Source organism: Mya arenaria, chromosome 14 (assembly GCF_026914265.1).
Source record: "Mya arenaria isolate MELC-2E11 chromosome 14, ASM2691426v1".
NCBI lineage: Eukaryota > Metazoa > Mollusca > Bivalvia > Myida > Myidae > Mya > Mya arenaria.
Window position 1 is genome coordinate 60,233,007 of NC_069135.1, and position 19,737 is coordinate 60,252,743.

The 19,737-nt window shown below is 34.6% G+C and overlaps 3 protein-coding genes and 1 long non-coding RNA gene across 4 annotated transcripts; 3 read left to right on the top strand and 1 right to left on the bottom strand.

The window, feature by feature from the left end:
• Positions 1 to 470: 470 nt before the first annotated feature.
• LOC128216339 (uncharacterized) lies at positions 471 to 1,232 on the top strand. The gene has a single exon (XM_052922899.1). It carries the CDS (start codon positions 471 to 473, stop codon positions 1,230 to 1,232), a length of 762 nt encoding a protein of 253 aa, XP_052778859.1.
• Positions 1,233 to 2,488: 1,256 nt separating this feature from the next.
• LOC128218029 (uncharacterized) lies at positions 2,489 to 9,122 on the bottom strand. Its single transcript, XR_008258304.1, has 4 exons — positions 9,000 to 9,122; positions 6,700 to 6,800; positions 3,660 to 3,948; positions 2,489 to 2,570 (listed from the first exon to the last, which is right to left on the bottom strand). It is a non-coding gene; the product is annotated as an uncharacterized LOC128218029 (long non-coding RNA).
• Positions 9,123 to 9,404: 282 nt separating this feature from the next.
• LOC128218009 (uncharacterized) lies at positions 9,405 to 11,459 on the top strand. Its single transcript, XM_052925501.1, has 4 exons — positions 9,405 to 9,642; positions 10,027 to 10,257; positions 10,469 to 10,922; positions 11,166 to 11,459. Exons 1-4 carry the CDS (start codon positions 9,579 to 9,581, stop codon positions 11,167 to 11,169), a joined length of 753 nt encoding a protein of 250 aa, XP_052781461.1. The 5' UTR covers positions 9,405 to 9,578; the 3' UTR covers positions 11,170 to 11,459.
• Positions 11,460 to 15,533: 4,074 nt separating this feature from the next.
• LOC128216520 (uncharacterized) lies at positions 15,534 to 18,049 on the top strand. The gene is made up of 4 exons (XM_052923105.1): positions 15,534 to 16,025; positions 16,360 to 16,593; positions 16,758 to 17,211; positions 17,440 to 18,049. The coding sequence occupies exons 1-4, from the start codon at positions 15,734 to 15,736 to the stop codon at positions 17,516 to 17,518; spliced, it is 1,059 nt and encodes a 352-aa protein (XP_052779065.1). The 5' UTR covers positions 15,534 to 15,733; the 3' UTR covers positions 17,519 to 18,049.
• Positions 18,050 to 19,737: the final 1,688 nt, after the last annotated feature.

Consider the following 19,737-nt stretch of genomic DNA (forward strand, 5'->3'; position numbering starts at 1 on the left):
GTGGTTTATTCATTACAAAAGATATTAAACTCCGATAAATTTGTCAAATGTAGATGCCTTTATCAATTTTATCTATCACATAAACCATAACTGCTGTAATCCTTATATAACCTGATATAAGCTTGTATATATTATCATTTTCAGAAAACGTGTTTTACTCCATGCATGGATTTTTAACCAGAGTAAAATTAACAAATATTACAATTTGACATTGGATACTAATCAAACATTTATACTGGGAGGTGTGGAATACAAGTTCACAACATGATACGACGGGCCAGTTAAGGGCTGGATGAAAGGATAAAATGGCGACCGCGAATGGCTCAGGTAATATTTTGTCAAACAAAGACGGCGATTTAAATTGTGAACCATGCTTAAGTGATGGACGGACACGAACTGTTGAAGGTTTTTGCATGGAATGCGATGAATATCTGTGTCAGTCATGTCTAGATACGCACAGGATACTACGCATGTCGAAATCACACCATGTTAGAAGAGGAGAAGACATTCCAAGAAAGAAGCCAAATAAGCAAGCTCGGTATCCCGCTGAAAGCAGCTGTCATGTACACACTGACAGTAAAATAACATCGTTCTGTAAATCGCACAACCAATTATGCTGTGACCAGTGTGTGATTCTGGGGCATAAAGTTTGCACTGATGTAAAGTCAATCGGCGATTATTCCCAACAATTCGTGAACAGCGAAGACTATAAAAAGGCTGTACAGATAATTAAGAGTTTACAATCAGCATACACCGCGAAAAAGAAAGAGGCAAACATGAATCTTGAGGAAGTTGACCTTTATTACCACAAGGCAATGGAGACGTTCAAAGTAGAACTTGACAAAATCAAGATGTCAGATATAAGAACATTAAAGGCTGTGGTCTCTACATATGACAGTGTTCTTGGTCAGCTTGGTTCCTGGTCCGAAAGTATCGACACGTATAAAAACAACAATCAGGACAATGAACTCGCCATCTTGGTGTTGCGGTCCATAAAAGATGTTGATACGATCAAAGATAATATTCAAAGGTTATGTAACGACGACAGTTTTGTCAGATATGGCTTCGTGACAGATGAAACATCACTGCTTCGTCTAGACAAAGCACCTTTTCTTGTTCAGACTATTACTGTAAAGGATGAAAGTGACGAAAAGAAATGTAAAATCACAGACATTGCCTTGTTACGAGATGACCTGGTCTTATTAGCGGATTACACCAATTTAAAACTATAGACATTCAATACTGGCAATTCTACCTTTGTTTCAAACGTCAAATTGCAATATGGGCCATTGCAGATATCAGTTACAGAGCATGGTGAAGCATACGTGGCATTTTGTGGCAAACCTAAAATACTCCACCTGAAGTCTCCCGCGACAGACCACACCACGTTTCGGGAGATAAACGTAGCCGGCACATGTAGAGCAGTAGAATGTTTCAATAAAACCTTGAAAGTTCAGTGTATCTCCCCTGCCAAAACTATCGAAGTAGATGAAGATGAAAAACAAACCAGGGTTATCAACAATGACTTAAGTAAGGAAACCACAGAGAATGGAGAACAGTTTGTTACAACTCCACAGTGGTCAACACAAGATCCCGAAACTGGTTCGATGTACTTATCATGCAATGACAAACATTCAATAACAGAAATCAAAAGTAACGGCGATGTAAAGTTAGTTGTGAAGTCAAACAAGCTGAATTATCCATGGGGTCTATGTATGGACACTGATGGTTCAGTCCTCGTCTGTAGCTCTGTAAGCAAGGATGTGTTTAGGGTGAAGAAAAACGGGGACATCCAGAGTGTTTTACCACAACCTCTGGACTTTTCCCCTAGGGCAGTAGCTCTTGATAAACGTACAAAGCGAGTCCCATATGCTGCATTGACCATAATTGCTACACAAAATGGCATGAAAACAATCACATTTGTCTGGATTATATCAATTCAAACAGTTATACAATGTAGCAAGCTTAAACAAGAGCCCTGCACCAAACACTTGTCAGTTGTTGTTGTAGTGGGTTATTTTAAAAGGTGGTATAATGAGTATTACAGTTTGTTATTTGTATCAATATGCATACATATATATTGGCAATAAGTGTACCAAGTTTCATATGAAAATCTTGAACATGCTTTGAGATATGGCTTAAGGTAAATTTTTGCTCTTTCTTTCTTAAAAAAGGACATAATTCATTGAGAATTTAAGTCAGAGTTATGATCCTTGCTATACATATAACTCTTTTTGAGTTATGGTCAACGTTTGTGTTTTCACAAAAAGGCGACAGTTGCAACACCAAGGCTATCACAATACCTCGACTGATTTTCTTCGTGAAAAACAATCGTGCTGGTAGAAATTGACACTGAACTCACCTGTATGGTTTTTCCCCATTATGAATTATCTCATGTATCTTAAGACTCTTTTTCTCCTTAAAAGCTTCCCCACATGTGGAGCACGTCCACGGTTTTTCATCTGTGTGAGCACATGCAACGTGGGCCTGCATGCTTCCCTTGGTTGTGAATGCCTTCCCACAAATATCACACGTAAATGGCCGCTGTCCGGAATGACGTCGCATGTGTTCTATAATAATGCAAGCAATAATAGTGAAAAGAACACCATAAGAAATCATTTACATCCATTGAAGCAGTTGTATACAAATATGTGATTCTAATTTCGTCATTACCCACAGTTCATTCAACATTTTGTTAAATTTACAATACAATATGTAATATGTACATATATCTAACTTGATGATAGTGATTTATCTCAAAATGCTTGTATAAAAGGCCTAGACAAAAAGATGCATCTGCCTTATGATGCATCAGTAAGAAAGATTCAACGCTTTGAACACAACGATGTCAATTAAGTTTTTGACATTTTCTTTTTTTCTTGAAATTGTTATATCAATCATGTGTTTCCAGTACGGATAGAAAAATCCGACCCGAGGGCACACCCGAGGCTTGCCCAGAAGTGGCGCGTTGTTGCGTGTGACTCATCTTACATGGGGGATGTAAGACAAGTTTTTCCAGCACTGGTCGCATGACCGGAAACACACGTCAGGTATACAAGAAAACTCATTCTAGAATAATACTAGTATATTGAAGCAAACATGAGGTTAGTCTTTTTTATTTGAAAATAAAAAACATAACCTAATATTACTTTAAAGCTTGCATCAACAAAACCAGACATGGAAGTGTTGTGTACCACATACGAAACTTGCAAATATGGAGAGCAGATTCCCTAATAATATTTTGGTTAACCTTTTCTTTTATTGAGAAGGTTGCCTTAATAAACCTCCTTGTTTAATACTATAAGATTAAAAGGCGTACTTATGAGGCTACGAATAGAGGAGTAAAAAGGCGTACCTATGAGGCTACGAATAGAGGAGTAAAAATGCGTATCTATGAGGCTATGAATAGAGAAGTAAAAAGGCATATATATGAGGTTATGAATAGAGAAGTAAAAAGGCGTATCTATGAAACTATGAAAAGATGAGTAAAAAGGCGTATCTATCAGACTATGAATAGAGGAGTAAAAAGGTGTATCTATGAGACTATGAATAGAGGTGTAAAAGGCGTATCTATCAGATTATGAATAGAGGAGTAAAAAGGTGTATCTTTAATAGAAAGGGTTCAAATTTGACTTGAACAGTCCTCATACAATACTCACCTAGTAAATCATGGTATGTCTTGACCTCTGCCCTACATGTTTCACATCGATATACAATCTGTCCCTGATCATTGACCACAGACAGGGGGCGGAATTGTTCCCTTTTTAGGTCTGCCACGCCCCCTTTTCATCACCGGGCCAAGAATAGTTCCATGTTTTCGTCTGATTGGTTTCCTGCTTTTTGTTAAGGCTGTTTGGAACCTCTGGTTACCATGGTGAAGACAAGGCCATGTGGTTTTGCAGTTCTAAGATTTGGGGTTGTGCTGAATGCTACGTAAGAGATAGCAGCCTGAAACATTATAACATTGTAATACTGATTGACTTAGAAAATAAGCTGCTGCAAAAAATGTTACATCAAAAAATGTGTTTATAAGTTGCAATACAGCAGTGGTCGAAATTAACACAAGCCCACAAGCCCTGTACTGGTAAAATGTCTTACGGGCTATCTAAAATTCAGAATTTTATATAGCAGGTATTGTTAAAAACATTGATATCAAGCAATTGTATAAGAATTCGGGGTTGTTCATCCAAAAATTTGTGAAAACAGTCGAACCCCGTTAGCTCGAACTCCCAGGGACCGGCAAAAATACCTCGAGCCTCAGATCATTCAAGCCAAGCTGGGACGCTCACCTTCAGTAAGGGGATATCGGTCCTTTAAATCTTGTTCGAGCATGGAAGTGCCATGCAATGAAAAGTTAAAATTTAAACATTCTATCGAAAAGAAAGTGTCAAGCAGACATGACAATGTTATCCAAAAAAGGACAGGTGACGACGACTTCTAAAGTTATTTTATTCAACAATGGTAATCGTTTTGATAAGAAAATACCAATAGGATAACAATAACGTTTTTTAAATCAGCTTTCCTGGTTATTTACTACTAAGACCGCAATAAATATGTATTCTCAAGACATTACGAATGCACGACGTGCACCGGGGTTAGCTGATACTGGTCTTTTTTTTGGATAAAAGAGAAATATGGTACCAGTCTATTAATACAGAGCATTGAATGGTATAGAATCAGATGATAGTCGAGATGATCGAGATTATGTCAATTTTTGCAAGACCGTTCTATATCATTAAATCGATTACTTTCATTTTTATACACAACACTTAAATACGTCATTCATTTTTGTAGGCTTGCTGTCATTTATATGTTGTAATATTGGCATTATCCAACAAATACAAAGGCTGCTTTAGAACTATTTAACACGTTCCAGAACATTGAGTTTTCAGACCTGGTATTACTTTGATTATTTAAATTCGCATTCGGAACTCCTCGACCATGTTGAAATTCGCTGACGGACATCCAATCAAAATACAGCGTAGAGATACATTACGTCAGTGAACCCCTGTATTTGCCCTGAAGATGCTATTTGATCGTTTGACTACAAGTCCTAGTCCAAAAATTAAGGCGTTGAAGTCGGTGCAAAATAATAAAGTGTTAATCTTATTCGGTTCAGTTTGTTTACGTCTAGTAGAAATCCTAACGTCTTCCGACGATATATACTTGATTGAGAACGCATACTAGTATATATAATTAACTTCTACAACTTGTCAACAACGTTTCACGAATATAATAATGCTACTGGGGGACACAGTGTGTAAGAATGCTGCTAGTACGAACATGTTAGATGGTCTTCTTTCGCTGACGTCACATGGATTGACGTATACCTTGCAAATGAACTGTTAATGGATTGACAAAAATACTTCCTGGCACCTCCTAGTGCAGAAGTGGCAGTGACCGACTTCCATGCGGTGCACATTGCTTTTTTTAAGACGCGCATACATATAGACACACCACTGCTTTTATGCCTAAGACAAACAATTTAAGCCCAGCAGTATTACAATGCAATATCGTTATTTTATATTAATTCTGCGTTGTCTAATGTGAAGGTAATATTATCTATTTGTTAGCACAGTTTTTCATTGTAACTATAAATTGCATTAATTATATGTACATACTTATGAGTATTGCCGTCTTTGGTGAAAAGAAGATGAGTTGAGTTGAGTTGCCAAAGTTTATTTATTAGTCTTTGTGACTCGTTATCCTATAATCCGAATTCGCTAGTTCCAATAGTTTTTTGTCTGTTTTGAACGTATTTTAAGCAGGACTCACTAAAAAATATTCAAGACGCAATAACTGATATATGCGATGAAAATTTAAGTCCAAACAATTAAAAAAAAATTACATGGAAGAAAATTAAATCAATTTAACTGATCACATAATTCTTCTAGGTGTACACATGATAACTAAAACGGGATCGTTTGTAATCATCACATGATCTAATCACATCGATATGATACAAAACCTAATCAATCTTATAAGATTCATTTTAATTGACATATAATGATTTATCAATTAAAAACATATCCAGCATTTAACATGCATATAAATGAACACGATAACAGAAATAAACTGTCAGTAAACTGTCTTTACAAGCGGCGTGCGACTGTCGCAAACGATACAATTATTTTCATACTGATTATTCATATTGCTACGTTGCTTTAACTGGCGGATTGTACAGATGTATCATACTGACCACTCATTTTGTCACGTTTCTTTTAAAAGGACGGATCTGTTTAGGTTATCAAACTAAACATTCATATTGCCAAGTTGCTTTTAATAGAGCGGGCTTGTGTATCGCAAAAATGGGTTATTATAAATTTTTTAATAGTTTAATAATAAATGATCAGGGTCCGTTTGCACACAGACTCTGAACAGCTAAATTATGTGTAAAATTTTATTATAGGAGCAAAGATGGTAAAATGCAAATTACAAAATGTCCGCTGTTCAATCCGGCATTCATTTTTGTCAGCATAAGTTATGACTATTTTGAAATACATAAAACCTGGTTGAAAACTCGTGTAATATAACTTAATGTGTTGGATGTCCCAAAATTTAATCGAACATAAATCTATAAAATTTTAAAATGGCCTTCACATTAAAAAAAGAGTAAAGGGATGCAACTTTGATTCGATTTCCTTTTATTGGTACTATAAAATATGAAACAATGAATGATGAAATGTAACGCATGTTTACCGTGTTTTTGTTTATTGGAAGTGCTCCATTTACTTTGAACCCCGTCCACTGATATTTGATATATAGTTACCAAGTTAAACACAATTAGGCAGCCATGTCGTCTGAAACAGAAATACACTATTAAATTTCTCTGATCGTGCCTAAAATCATGCTAGCTCTGTCACACGAGTGTGAAAAGGAACACTTCTAGCAGTAGGCATAAAGGCTGACAAAAATATAAACATGAAAAAGCAAAAAATATAAATAAATTGTAATGTTGTTTTGTTCGGGTACATGGTATTATTTGTATCCGGTTACTGGCCAAAACGTATTCGGCCCGAGAGTACCCGACCGTGCCCTAGTGAATAAATACTTATGTACTGTACAACGCAAACTCAAAACATATAAACTTTGTACAAGGATTCCATGAACTGTGATATGGACCTTAAGGTTCCTAGATGCCTATTTTAATGAATACCTGGCTTGTTTATCTCGAGTAATGTCTGACTGTTTATTGCCCCTGGTGTCTAAGCAGGGTACCAATTTTCTGTGTATTGTTTAAATGCTATTTGCCAATAAGGGTTATGTCCAAAGATAAAGGGTTGCATTTTGCTTTGGCAGAGCAAAGTGTAAAGGTTATGTGTAAAGTGTTTCAAGATGGAAAATCTGATTTCAACGTGGTGTGTTGAGTGTTCTAATTTTAACCCCATCGACAACTTTGCGTGTTGATTGTTTCAAGGCGGAAACACAAGTAAAACTCAAACTGTTGAGTGTTTCAATGTGCAAACCCCAGTGTAAACGGTGTTTGCTGATTGGTTCAAGGACTACGTGTGTAAGCTCTGTATTAAATCTGTGTATTTAGTTTTTTAAGGTGAAAACTTCTTTGTAAACTCTGTGTGTTGACTAGTTCAAGGCGGAATTCCCTCAGTAAACTATATGTGTTGCGTGTTTTAGGGCAGAAACTCTAATGTAAACATTTGTTTTCCTTGTCTTTTGACTGTATTTTGTAAAACTGACTTGTTTGATTGATATCAACTTCTTTTTTGTTGTTGTGCATCTAAGCAAGACCACAACACAGGGCTACCTACTCGCCTTGCTTATCTAGTGTTTTTTTGCAGTAATATTATGTGGTATAGCTAGGGGTGTCCCACAATGTGTAATACGATGGCATTAATTACAAAATGTAATGCTCACGGATGAACTTTATGTTTACAAAATCATTTTCAACCAATTGGTTTTCCCGCATTTTGCAAGCAAAACGATAATAAATGTTAAGACGTAAAATTGTTAAATTACGCATAACCTGCAATATATTTTAGAAATCCTGGTTTAAATGTTCGCATAAAACATTTATTACCACATAACAGGATAAAATTGTACTCTATGCATAACGTAGATCGACTTTATTTTGATATACTGCCTGAAACGAATTGATGTATTGTTTTATTTGATAGGACATTTAATAATATAAAGGAAGCCCAACAAACAGAAACAGGAAGAAACTGTGGATTATAGATACATATTTGAGAGGTCAATCAATTGACATTTGTGTGCTGACAAAACAAATCTCAATTAAGTTTAGAATATCTTTTATGTAAATCCTCAGAATAACTTTATTTTATGCAGATAAAATAATACCAACTAAGTACTGACATTGAACCAAAGATACACTTTCAAATGTGTCTGTTTATTTCTCAATAAAAGCTAAGAAAATCATGAGATATAACAAAGAGTGAATATATCCTATCATTCAGTTTAACATTGTTCACATGTTATTGTTCAGATATTTGTTCAAGTTAACAAAGTGATTAAATTGAAAAATATGATGATGTGCTAAAATATTTAAATAAAACAAGAACAGCTTAAATCATTTGACTGATATCTTGTTAGAAAGACAACAGATCACAAATGTATCCATTAAACTTCTAGAGAAGAAAAGACTTGAAATTTAACGACGATGTTTTTTTTATCTAATTCAACAAATTTCAGAGCAATCGGCCCAATGTCTGAATTGTTTAAGTATTGAATGCCTCTTCTAATTGTGATCAAATCGAGCAATCCTTCAAAAAGGTGATCGTTACGGACAAAATTCATATCTCCCCGACAATAAGAAAGTGGGAATGTGTGAATAATTCAGGTAGAAATAGAATGTTTTATGGCTAATAGTATCTATGCTCTTTAGAAAATGAAATTAACGGTTCGTGAAAAAATGTGGAGAAGAATCGTAAAGTTTGAATAAAAACTGCCGAACAAATGAGCTATATCGTATATATATTCGTATTTATTGTTTTACTCATATTTTTACAAAGAAATATAGTTACCAACAACGCCTTCGATTAGATAAATAACATCCATTTTTTATAAGGCAAACACTACAACTGAACAAAACCACAACGGCGTTAAAATATCAAACATTGCAGCAATTAATTTGATTAATATTTAAACATTATATTAGAGTTTCTAGCCTCACAAAATGTTACAAATGACTCGAAATAAATGAATCACATATTTTGTACAATTACGTCTTAAATATAACTATAAGATGATAAACATTGTTGAAAGTGATCTTTAAGTTACAAAAAATAGAATCCTGTCGATTGCAATTTTTTACTGAAGTAATGCGACAACGTCATTAATCTATTAGCGCGTGTTTACTGCGCCAGAAATCCCCGCCTAAAGTTGGTCGCAAATTTATATATATACTCGCATCTTTAACATTCAAACCATTCTCTAACTGAGCATTGATAAGGATTTCAATCGAAAATAAGCTGACTTTGACTAGGACAATATTATTTTAAGAAAATTGTGTAAGAAAACATTGATAAATAAAACAGGTTTAAATTATAATTTAATTTCATACACGACTTTCAACTGTTATACGCATACTATATAGCGGAGCAATGATAGGATACACAACAGCGCTGTATGCTTTGGCTGCCGCAACTTTGCTTAGTGCTGACCTTGGTAAGTTCTAGCGTTGACGTTGGTATCGTCTGATATTTGTATGCTTGTATTTGTTGTCTGAAAAACATTTTAAAGTCTCCACTAGCAATACATGTATATCAGTAGTGTTAATATTGTTTATTCCTTATATTGTCTCTAGAAACATACTCATATCGACAATTATTTATTTAGTGTGTTGTTTTTATGTTGAGAACAGTCGATACTATAATTTAAATCAATAAATACACAAATGAAAATGGCAAATCCAATTAATATTTATTTCTATGAGGTTACCGCACACAGGGATGCGTTGAAAACTACTCTAGGAAAATAATGTATAGTAGAGTGTATCATGCCTCTTAACGTATATGAGTCAATTTGCTAACAATAATATTTACTTACCAGGAGTTCTTAGCCCAGAAGAACGATGTAACATGGTCGGTGGCGTGTTTCCGCACCCTACGGAATGTCAAGCCTTTTACAACTGCAGTGTCCGTTACACACATGGGATTCCTCGGTTCTTCGAGCAACACCTTGTTGAATGTCCCTACCCCAAGCTGTTCAACACCGAGTCAAATCAGTGTGACTTGTTTGAGAATGTCAAATGTGGAACCAGGACAGAGATCAAGGATGGATGTAAGTTGACTTATAAAAAATAAATTCAAATCCATAAGACATTGGTAATACCACTTTGAACACCAACATATATCATATATTTATTCAACTCTGATTTGTCGACACATCATATGTATCTTCTAGAAGTTAAAACTGACCAACATGCAATAGCATTATTGGTATGATACACCCAAACTAATGAAAAAATAAGTTGTACTATGTTGTTTGTCAGGCCAATACAGATACAACCAGTGTCCCGTTGCTCACTGTAGACCCTGCAGTGTCGACCTTCCAAGTTGTATAGGCAAACGTGATGGAATTAACGTTCACCCAGTCAAACTTTGGAGTCCATTCTACGCCGTATGCTACAAAGAACGCACGATCAAAGAGGAGCGATGCCAAGCTGACGAAAATGGCCGAACACAGTTGTTCCATCCGGAAAGGAACGAATGCGTTTCATTAGATATGATTCCTCGAGAACACGGGGGAATGATGCCCGAGTGCGGTACAAAAAAGGACGGGTTCTATCGGGATGAGTTTGGGCGATGTGATCGATATGTGCGTTGCCAGGGAGGAAAATATATTGGCATGGTGAAATGTGCGGTTGAAGAGGTGTTCGATGACACAAAGGGCGGCTGCGTTCTGCAAGAGAAAGCATGCAGACCCTGCGGAAGACTTGACCTTTGGTGAGTGTCCTTAAATGTTGTGATTGATATTAATAGTCATGATAAAAATCTCTATTGTTAGTCTTAACACTTAATCCCTATGATTTAAGTTATTTATGTACGAAGGTGTAGTGCTTTAAAGCTGCATTATGTCAATAAATACATTTGAGCCGTGTTTAATTGATTTTGCATTTGAGATACTTAGTAATGCAATCCGTATTATCATAGCAGTTCTAACAATTAAAACAATATCTATATTTTCAGCTGAGAAAACTACTTACACAAAAGAAACAAAAGAAAAATGGGCGAACCGATTAATCCAAGATGGATAAGACATGTTAAATACATCAAAGTGTTGCTCTGAGTTGACCTCGTTGTATTCGGTCTAAGACCAAACCATTTCAAAACAAAATGACTACATTTTTGTTTATTGTGAAATGTTTTCACCATCGTTTATTGATTGATATGTAAATATAGTTTCATTATCATATTTATGCATTTTGGCAATTGCAGTGCCTTTGAAATCATCAAATTTTGTTCAATAAAATGAGAAATTTATGTTAGTTTTATGCATCTTTACACACTGTTATTACCGTATACTGTAAATGGCTTCAACCTAGGACCAACCTTTCCATCCTTGCAAGTTTACTTTTATAAAATAAACAAGGGATGCGCAACAGGAAATAGTTTGAATTAAACTATAATAAGTACATTTTGTGTACAACATATTTATGTGCACTACATACATTCATATTAACATAAATACATATTTTTATTAAGAAAATTTGTCTGAATGTGTAATTGATTGAGCGAACTGTTCGAATGACGAATAAATAACAAGATTTGCGCCCAAACCAAGCGCATTGCTGCAATACAATGTACATGCGTGATTCCAAGTGCCTGCTACTATCAGTATAACACGATATCGACATATTAGAATCCAATAAATGAAAATAAAAGTCACTTTTATTTTCAAATCCGATCATTTTATTGACGCTTTACTTACTTTGTTTGCCTTGAATAATAATGCAAGTGTAGTAGCCAATATTTTGACCCTGACTAAATACACAATGTCAAGCCAAACATACATCCAAGCAAGAGATAAATAGCGTGCAGATCAACACAGACTTACCACACAAGCATTTGAAAATATTTATTAAGAAATGTTGGGGTGACATGGTTCTTTGTCGTATAATGTCAGCTCCCCTTGATAATTGTGCATTTAAAGACATTCGTTGCATTATCCGTGTGGTATTGTGCTGGTGTGTCGTTTGAGGTTCGGTTCGGCCATTAAACACGCTTGTTAGTTATTTTTGTGTCTGCAGGGCCCGTCCTAGTAATATGTGTACATGCCATATCCGTATGGATATTGGTACCGAATAAAGCGTTAGAATAGTTTATTTTTTTAACAATTGCTTATATTTTTGTCCATTATATGAATAAACGTATTTCAAAGTATACTTAAAATTCATTGATATATCTAGCATAATATAACCCAACACTTATACTTGGCTTGGCAGGGTAAAACATCGATTATTGGTTGTCATAATATACCGCAATAGATGATACTTTGTTTGATATAATTTACAAATTGATTACTTGTACTTGTATTAACAAACAAAGAAACAGGATACACTGCGTTCTTTAAAGATACAAAATCATTTACAGTAATTAACTTTTAAAGTCACAACAAGTTTTCTAATGAAACGTGATTGTAAATAATACTCTGAATATTAGGCATTGATAATGACTTTACATTAATTTTCTCGACTCAGAATGTTTAAAGATGCACTCTTTCTCCCAGATAAGATTTACCACAATTAATAATATCTTTTTGATATTCCAACAAGGATGAATAAATGTCGAAAACAATGGTTCTTATGAAGGATATCGAGGTTAATTTAAAAGAAATGTGCAGAAAACACGGTATATATTTGCACATTCTGCTATTAAATACACGGTTGCAATCTTGTTATCAGTAATTAATATTTTCCATAAATGCATTATTTAGTAAGTAGTTAAAGGTAGTTAACGGTTTATCAGTTAAAATCTATGTTTGTTATACATGTGTATGTATTGATTTTGAGTGCCACTTTTAGCTCATCAATGATAAAACTTGTTTAACCTTGAATTATGATGCATGAGTTATATCTGCACTTTTAAAAAGAAATGAATGCACGTTGGGAAAGTGGTAACACGACCAAAATCCCGGTACTATATAATTTCCAAAGTGTCTTTTATCACTCAACAAACTAATTAATATGAATATTTCAAACAATAAGATGCAGTCATGAGCATCTCGTGAAATAAGAAAACATAGCATGTTTTTTAAAAAGGATTTATATACATAAATAACAGAGTTTTATGGCTTATGTTATAAGCATGAGTAATTCATGTGAAACAAACACTGTGTGCATATCATTTCCTTGTATTTGTTTCGAATAAATGTCGGAAATATTGACAATGTTTAAACATCCAAATAATGGCAACCAAATCGTAGATCCTATATGTGCCAATGACAGTTTCTAATGTTGGTTCACTTTTTCTTACTCTTTTTACTTTTTTCTCTTCCTTTGCGTTACGTACTTGTTACTTAACAACCCCCGTTGCGTATCATTCAGATTATATGTATCCTCATAAGTAACAATGTTTGCTGTTTTTATGTTCATGAACTGAGGAATTTCCCAGCTGTGCACTGATGAAATTAGCGGGTGAATTTGAAATGCGCTTTAATTAATATGTGTTTGAATATATAAGAACAGTGTTTGTTTTTCAATCAGAAAAGATGGCAACTCATCATGTCATAAACCAACGTTTTAACTATATTATTTAAGAGTTTGACATTTAAAGCAAATTTAAACAAGAGCGGTCACAGACAGCCATATCCCACGCTTCATGGGGACATTTTTTTTGTAACGGAAGTTAATTAATGGTAAGGGTAGTTTCTCAAGAACATAAGGAATGCGTAAAATTAAGAAAGGGTAATAACTCTTTAAAAAAGGTCAAATTGAAAAAGCCTGACAATATGCGCTGTGTCACTATATAATCATAAACGTAAGAGGAGTTGCGAAGAAACCAATTTTAAATGTAAAATAAAGAAAGGGCAAAAACCCTTTCAAAAATGGTCGAATTGCGAAAACCCGACAATATGCGCTGCGTCACTATATAGTCATCAATCTGTGAAAGTTTAGTAGAAATTGCATGAAAAACGTAAGAGGAGTTGTGAAGAAACCAATTTTAGATGTAAAAAAGGGCAATAACTCTTTAAAAAAATGGCCGAATCGCGAAAGCCCGACAATATGCGCTGCGTCACTATATAGTCATCAATCTGTGAAAGTTTGGTAGAAATCGCATGAAAAACGTAAGAGGAGTTGCAAAGAAACCAATTTTAAATGTAAAATAAGCCAAGGGCAATAACTCTTTCAAAGTCAAATCAGGAAAGCCCGACAATATGCGCTGCTTGACTTTATGATCATCAATCTGTGAAAGTTTCGTAGAAATCTCATGAAAAACGTAAAAGGAGTTGCGAAGAAACCAATTTTAAATGTAAAATAAACAAAGGGCTATAACTCTTTCAAAAATGGTCTAATCGCAAAAGCCCGACAATATGCGCTGCTTCACTTTAAGATCATCAATCTGTGAAAGTTAAGTAGAAACCGCATGAAAAGCATAAAAGGACTTGCGAAGAAACCAATTTTAAATGTAAAATAAGCAAAGGGCAATAACTCTTTCAAAAATGGTCAAATCAGGAAAGCCTGACAATATGCGCTGCTTCACTTTATGATCATCTATCAGTGAAAGTTTTGTACAAATCACATGAAAAACGTAAGAGGAGTTGCGAAAAACCAATTTATATGTAAAATAAGCATAGGGCAATAACTCTTTCAAAAATGGTCAAATCGCAAAAGCCCGACAATATGCGCTACTTCACTTTAAGATCATCAATCTGTGAAAGTTAAGTAGAAACCGCATGAACAACGTAAGAGGAGTTGCGAAGAAACCAATTTAAAATGTAAAATAAGCAAAGGGCAATAACTCTTTCAAAAATGGTCAAATCAGGAAAGCACGACAATATGCGCTGCTTGACTTTAGGATCATCAATCTGTGAAAGTTTGGTAGAAATCGCATGAGAAATGAAGAGGAAATGCAAAAAAATGAATGTGGGACGGACGGACGCACACACGCACGCACACACGCACGCACACATGCAAGGAATCACGCCTACCATTACTATATCCCCTCGCTTTTTCAAGGCGGGGGATAATATTACTTAATTGTCGCCACGTTTCATTAAAAGACAGACTGTAGAACTATACAAAACAATCTTACAACGTTGCGTATTTGATAGATATTAACGAGTAAAGTGGTTAGATGAAAAAAAAAATACTTTCATGCATCGAAACATATCCGGATAACGTCTTGATAAATAGTATTTATATATTTAAATAGATATTAGTCAAAGCAAACGAAAAAAAAAAACATTATGAACCATTAAATCAAGTATATGGATTTTCAAGTTTTGCATCTATGTCATTAAGTCGAACAAGTATTAAACTTCCTAGGCAAGTAAAAAAAACTACAAGCGGTTTACGAACAACTATTTATACTCGCATCCTACAACTGTTTGCCATTCACAAATCGAAAATTGAAATGTATCATATCAAGTCTAACTTTGCTATACCGAGGACTGTACTTTTAAAAACACCAACATTACATAACATAGTTTACAACATTTAAAGGATTTTTGTTTTCCGATAGATTTTATATACTGTAATATACAGAACATAACTAAATAAACACAATATAACACAAAAAAGCTTCAAAAAGCAGCAATGATTGGATACACAACAGCGTTGTTTGCTTTGGTCGCCGCAACTTTGGTCATTGCCGGCAAAGACGAACTCGTGAAATGCACCCCGGGTGTAGATGAGATCATCGGAAAGGCCGACTGTACGGGATACTACTTGTGTGTGTTCGGGAAGGCAATGGATATGACGCCTTGTCCTCCTGGCTATGTGTTCAGCTCCAGCTCCAAAGTTTGTGTTCCTAAAGGTTCTATTAAGGATGACTGCAAGAAAACAACAGAGGGAAGCGGTGGCTACATGACCGTATTGTCCGAAAAAGGTTAGCTTTAGCTATTTTGTTGTTCTGCCATTTTGTATCGTTTTAATGTTAGCTGCTGACTAGTACCCTATATCAATAAAGGAGAACGTTACGATTTTATACACATGTACACATAACTAATTATCTGTTGCTTGGATTTTACTTCAATTAAAAACAATTTAGACCACAAATCAAATAAATTATTGCATACATCCAGATTCAATGCAACGAATATTCATTTTGCTAATATTGCATTACACAGAAATGCTTTAACATCATATTATTTATATAGTGAATTGCATTTTTGCATTTTTAAAGTAAACGTCAGCTGAGAAAAATCATATTTGCTATTCAGGGCATCTTAGCCCAGAGGAACGATGTAGCATTGACAGTGATGATGTATTTCCACACCCCACGGAATGCCAGGCCTTCTACAATTGTAGTGTCTATAACAAACCAAGCATGTACCAAATCTTTGAACAACATCTTGATGAATGTCCGTACCCCCAGCTGTTTAACACAGAGACCAAACAATGTGACCATTTTGAGAATGTCACATGTGGAACCAGGACGGAATTTAAGGATGGATGTAAGTTCCTAATTCAAGATTGTAAAATAGAATATTTAAATTTCCACTATGACAAAGAGCTCTTTTTAGTATATCTCATTAAAAACGGGATTCACTTTATTAAGTAACGACCATTACATGCGATTTATAACATAAGGCCAACGTATAGATTCTGCATCCCTCAGGTCAATACAAACGCAACAAGTGCATCATTTCCCACTGTATCCCTTGTGTATACCGATTACCAAACTGTGAAGGTAAAGGTGATGGGATAAACGTTGACCCAGTCAGACTATGGACTCCATACTACGCCGTGTGCTACAAGGAACGCTTTGATAAAAAGGACCAATGCCAAGTTGACGAAGACGGCCGAACACAGTTTTTCCATCCGGAAAGAAACAAATGCGTTCCATTAGATATGATTCCCCGAGAACACGGAGGACTAATGCCCGAGTGCGGTACGAAAGTAAACGGGGGTTTTCTGGATGTTTTCGGACGATGTGATCGTTATGCATATTGTCAGGGTGGGAAATACATTGGCACGATCAAATGTGATGTTGGAGAAGTGTTCGATGAACTGAAAGGAGGATGCGTTCCTGAACGTAATGCGTGTGGAGTCTGCAGCACACATAGCAATTGGTAAATATGTTTAGATATTGTTTTACAGTTTGTAGTGCATACAACGTTATGTTTTTCAGATATATATTTTTATATTACAAGCATACTTTGAGAGGCGAATTGGTCAAATCTTTAATGGACATTACACAAAAAAGTGGATATAACCCTTATACCAAATGAATTGAACAAGACTACAGTTGTTTGCAAAAATATTGATAATTGATTATATAACCTGTTTTAATTTTTCAGTTCAACAAGTTTCTTGCGTGATGGTCGTGGTGAAATTGATAATGAAGGGAAAAGAAAGGAGTCGCCAAGACAAACATAAGCTGTGATTTTTAATAATGACAGAATCACGTCACGTGAGGTCAAGTGATAAAATGACTGTTACATGATTAAAATGTTGCTCAAATGGGCTTTCTAAAATACAGAAAAACCTATTTCAACATCACAGGTCTTCTTAAAAACGTTTAATACTTGTGTTAAAAGTGTATTTGGCAAAATGTTTTCATTGAATGGTTGCTTCTCTAACTCTGTGGTTTGTATGTTAATCAAGATATAATCTTAATAAACAATAATTTTACTAATGTATCATTGTATTCTATATTGACAATGTGAAAACAATGCAAGAAGTGACTTGAAAGGTAAGCTGATATTTATCAGATAGGATAGGGTAAAAACAGAAAAATAAGCGGATTAAAAAAACAATATCTGCTTTGATTCGATGTACATTATAATCATTATGTAATATGTATATTCGTTGTAAAAAAACTACAAAACTTGTTATATTATAAATTACTTTTGCCATGTGCAGTGCATTTGAAGTCCATGCATTTCTTTAATAAAACTGCGAAATTCATTTTATTTCATTATCTTCCTCCGAGCACTTATTTTATTCCTTGCCAGTATCACACGGTGAATTTTCTTTACAGAACGGAAATACAGTTATGCAAACATAAAATTAAAATTTATAAACATGTTTATGAAATCTAAAGATAAGCATATCATAAAGTGATCGTTATAATTCTACAATTCTTTTGATCTGTCAGCTTTTTTAACATTTTTCATATTAAACTTATCTATGTTACTCAGAGCTTTGCTGTATAGATCAGCACTTTCCATATACAACTTATATATTTTACTAAGAGCTTTGCTGTATAGAATCTCGCCACCGGGGACTCAGAAATATTTGTTTCTTCTCATATACTAGATGTGTACATTAAAGAAGACTGATGAAATAATCCAAAAGTAAAAAGTACAGGTCTCAGTTTGAATAAGGTTTTCATTGACATAAATGGTAGGTATAACACTGTTAAACCCGCCAGACTAGCAGCTAACAGGAAGAGTTTCATTCGTATGTATATTTAGTGTAATCGAGCATGAGAAACTTTTATATACTGTTGAACACGGACGTTAACTTTTTCCGTCCTGTTATAGATTTCATTCGCCTTTCAACTGTACAAAAATTTAACGCAGGTGTAAATAAATCCACAATCACGAAAATCTTGTTCTGAGGTAAAAAAAGAAATCAATCCATTTAATATAATTCATAACAAAGTTTGATCAAGGTTTTTAAAAAAGCAACAGATACATAAATTAGATCTTATGGGTATGTAGGTTTAAGAAAAGTGGCGAAAAAAACAGCGCTCGTACAGGGCTACGCCCCATGCGGTTGCTATTCGAACATGCCTTATAGTTTTCGCGATTGCTTAAACAACTTTACATAGGGTCACACAAAGAACAGTCATTTGATTTATTTGTTATTTGTTCCAAGCGTTACCAAATGACCTTTTAACGATAATTTCTCCGACTTTATCATTTTGACGGTTTGAACTTAAGGAACAGTTCTGATGATTTCTTAAATATGACATTGGGACCAAGTCTCACGAACAATTTTAAGGCACTTATAGCTTGCTCAATCAATGCAGAATATGATAAGAAAATGCTTTGAAATAAATTATGAAGATTCCCAATTTAAAGAGTTCTGAGACCCTTTAAGGAACTTGTCACAGTGAACTAGTTTTTATTATTAAGAATAAAGTAGAATGAATCCCTTTATATAATGGAATAAGCTGCTTTAACGTTTTATGCAAAATATTTTCAAGAAATCGAGACCAAATTCAGACGCAAAAGATGACTTAGTATTCTTTAAAGCCATTCGAAAAGAATAGTCAAGATGTTTGTTCGAATCTTGGCGACTTAAAAAATCGTTAAGTTATTTATAAATAAAGCGCTCAGTTTCTAACAAGATAATTATATATTCATTTCAACAATTTAAAAGAGCACCACTCAAGGATCATTTCCTTGCAGCCTTGTGTACCACAGCGGTTTAGGGAATGTCATTTCAATGATAGATGATCATGAAAGTGAGTTTATTGCTTCTTACAATACTTTTTTTGGTTAAGAACAAATGCCATTATATCTAATTTTGTTCTTCAACAAATTTTCTTTAACAAGGATGTATATGTATGGCACGATTCGATTATATATACCCACTTTAAACTAAAGTTTAAGCAAACATACTTATATGACTTGTCTGTAAAAATA

Bases quoted from the DNA above. Each gene is read 5' to 3' on its own strand.
- LOC128216339 (XM_052922899.1), top strand. From the start codon at position 471: ATGTCGAAATCACACCATGTTAGAAGAGGAGAAGACATTCCAAGAAAG.
- LOC128218009 (XM_052925501.1), top strand. From the start codon at position 9,579: ATGATAGGATACACAACAGCGCTGTATGCTTTGGCTGCCGCAACTTTG. The intron at 9,643-10,026 runs GTAAGTTCTAGC...TTTACTTACCAG, and splicing joins TTTGCTTAGTGCTGACCTTG to GAGTTCTTAGCCCAGAAGAA. The intron at 10,258-10,468 runs GTAAGTTGACTT...GTTGTTTGTCAG, and splicing joins GACAGAGATCAAGGATGGAT to GCCAATACAGATACAACCAG.
- LOC128216520 (XM_052923105.1), top strand. From the start codon at position 15,734: ATGATTGGATACACAACAGCGTTGTTTGCTTTGGTCGCCGCAACTTTG. The intron at 16,026-16,359 runs GTTAGCTTTAGC...TTTGCTATTCAG, and splicing joins GACCGTATTGTCCGAAAAAG to GGCATCTTAGCCCAGAGGAA. The intron at 17,212-17,439 runs GTAAATATGTTT...TTAATTTTTCAG, and splicing joins TGCAGCACACATAGCAATTG to TTCAACAAGTTTCTTGCGTG.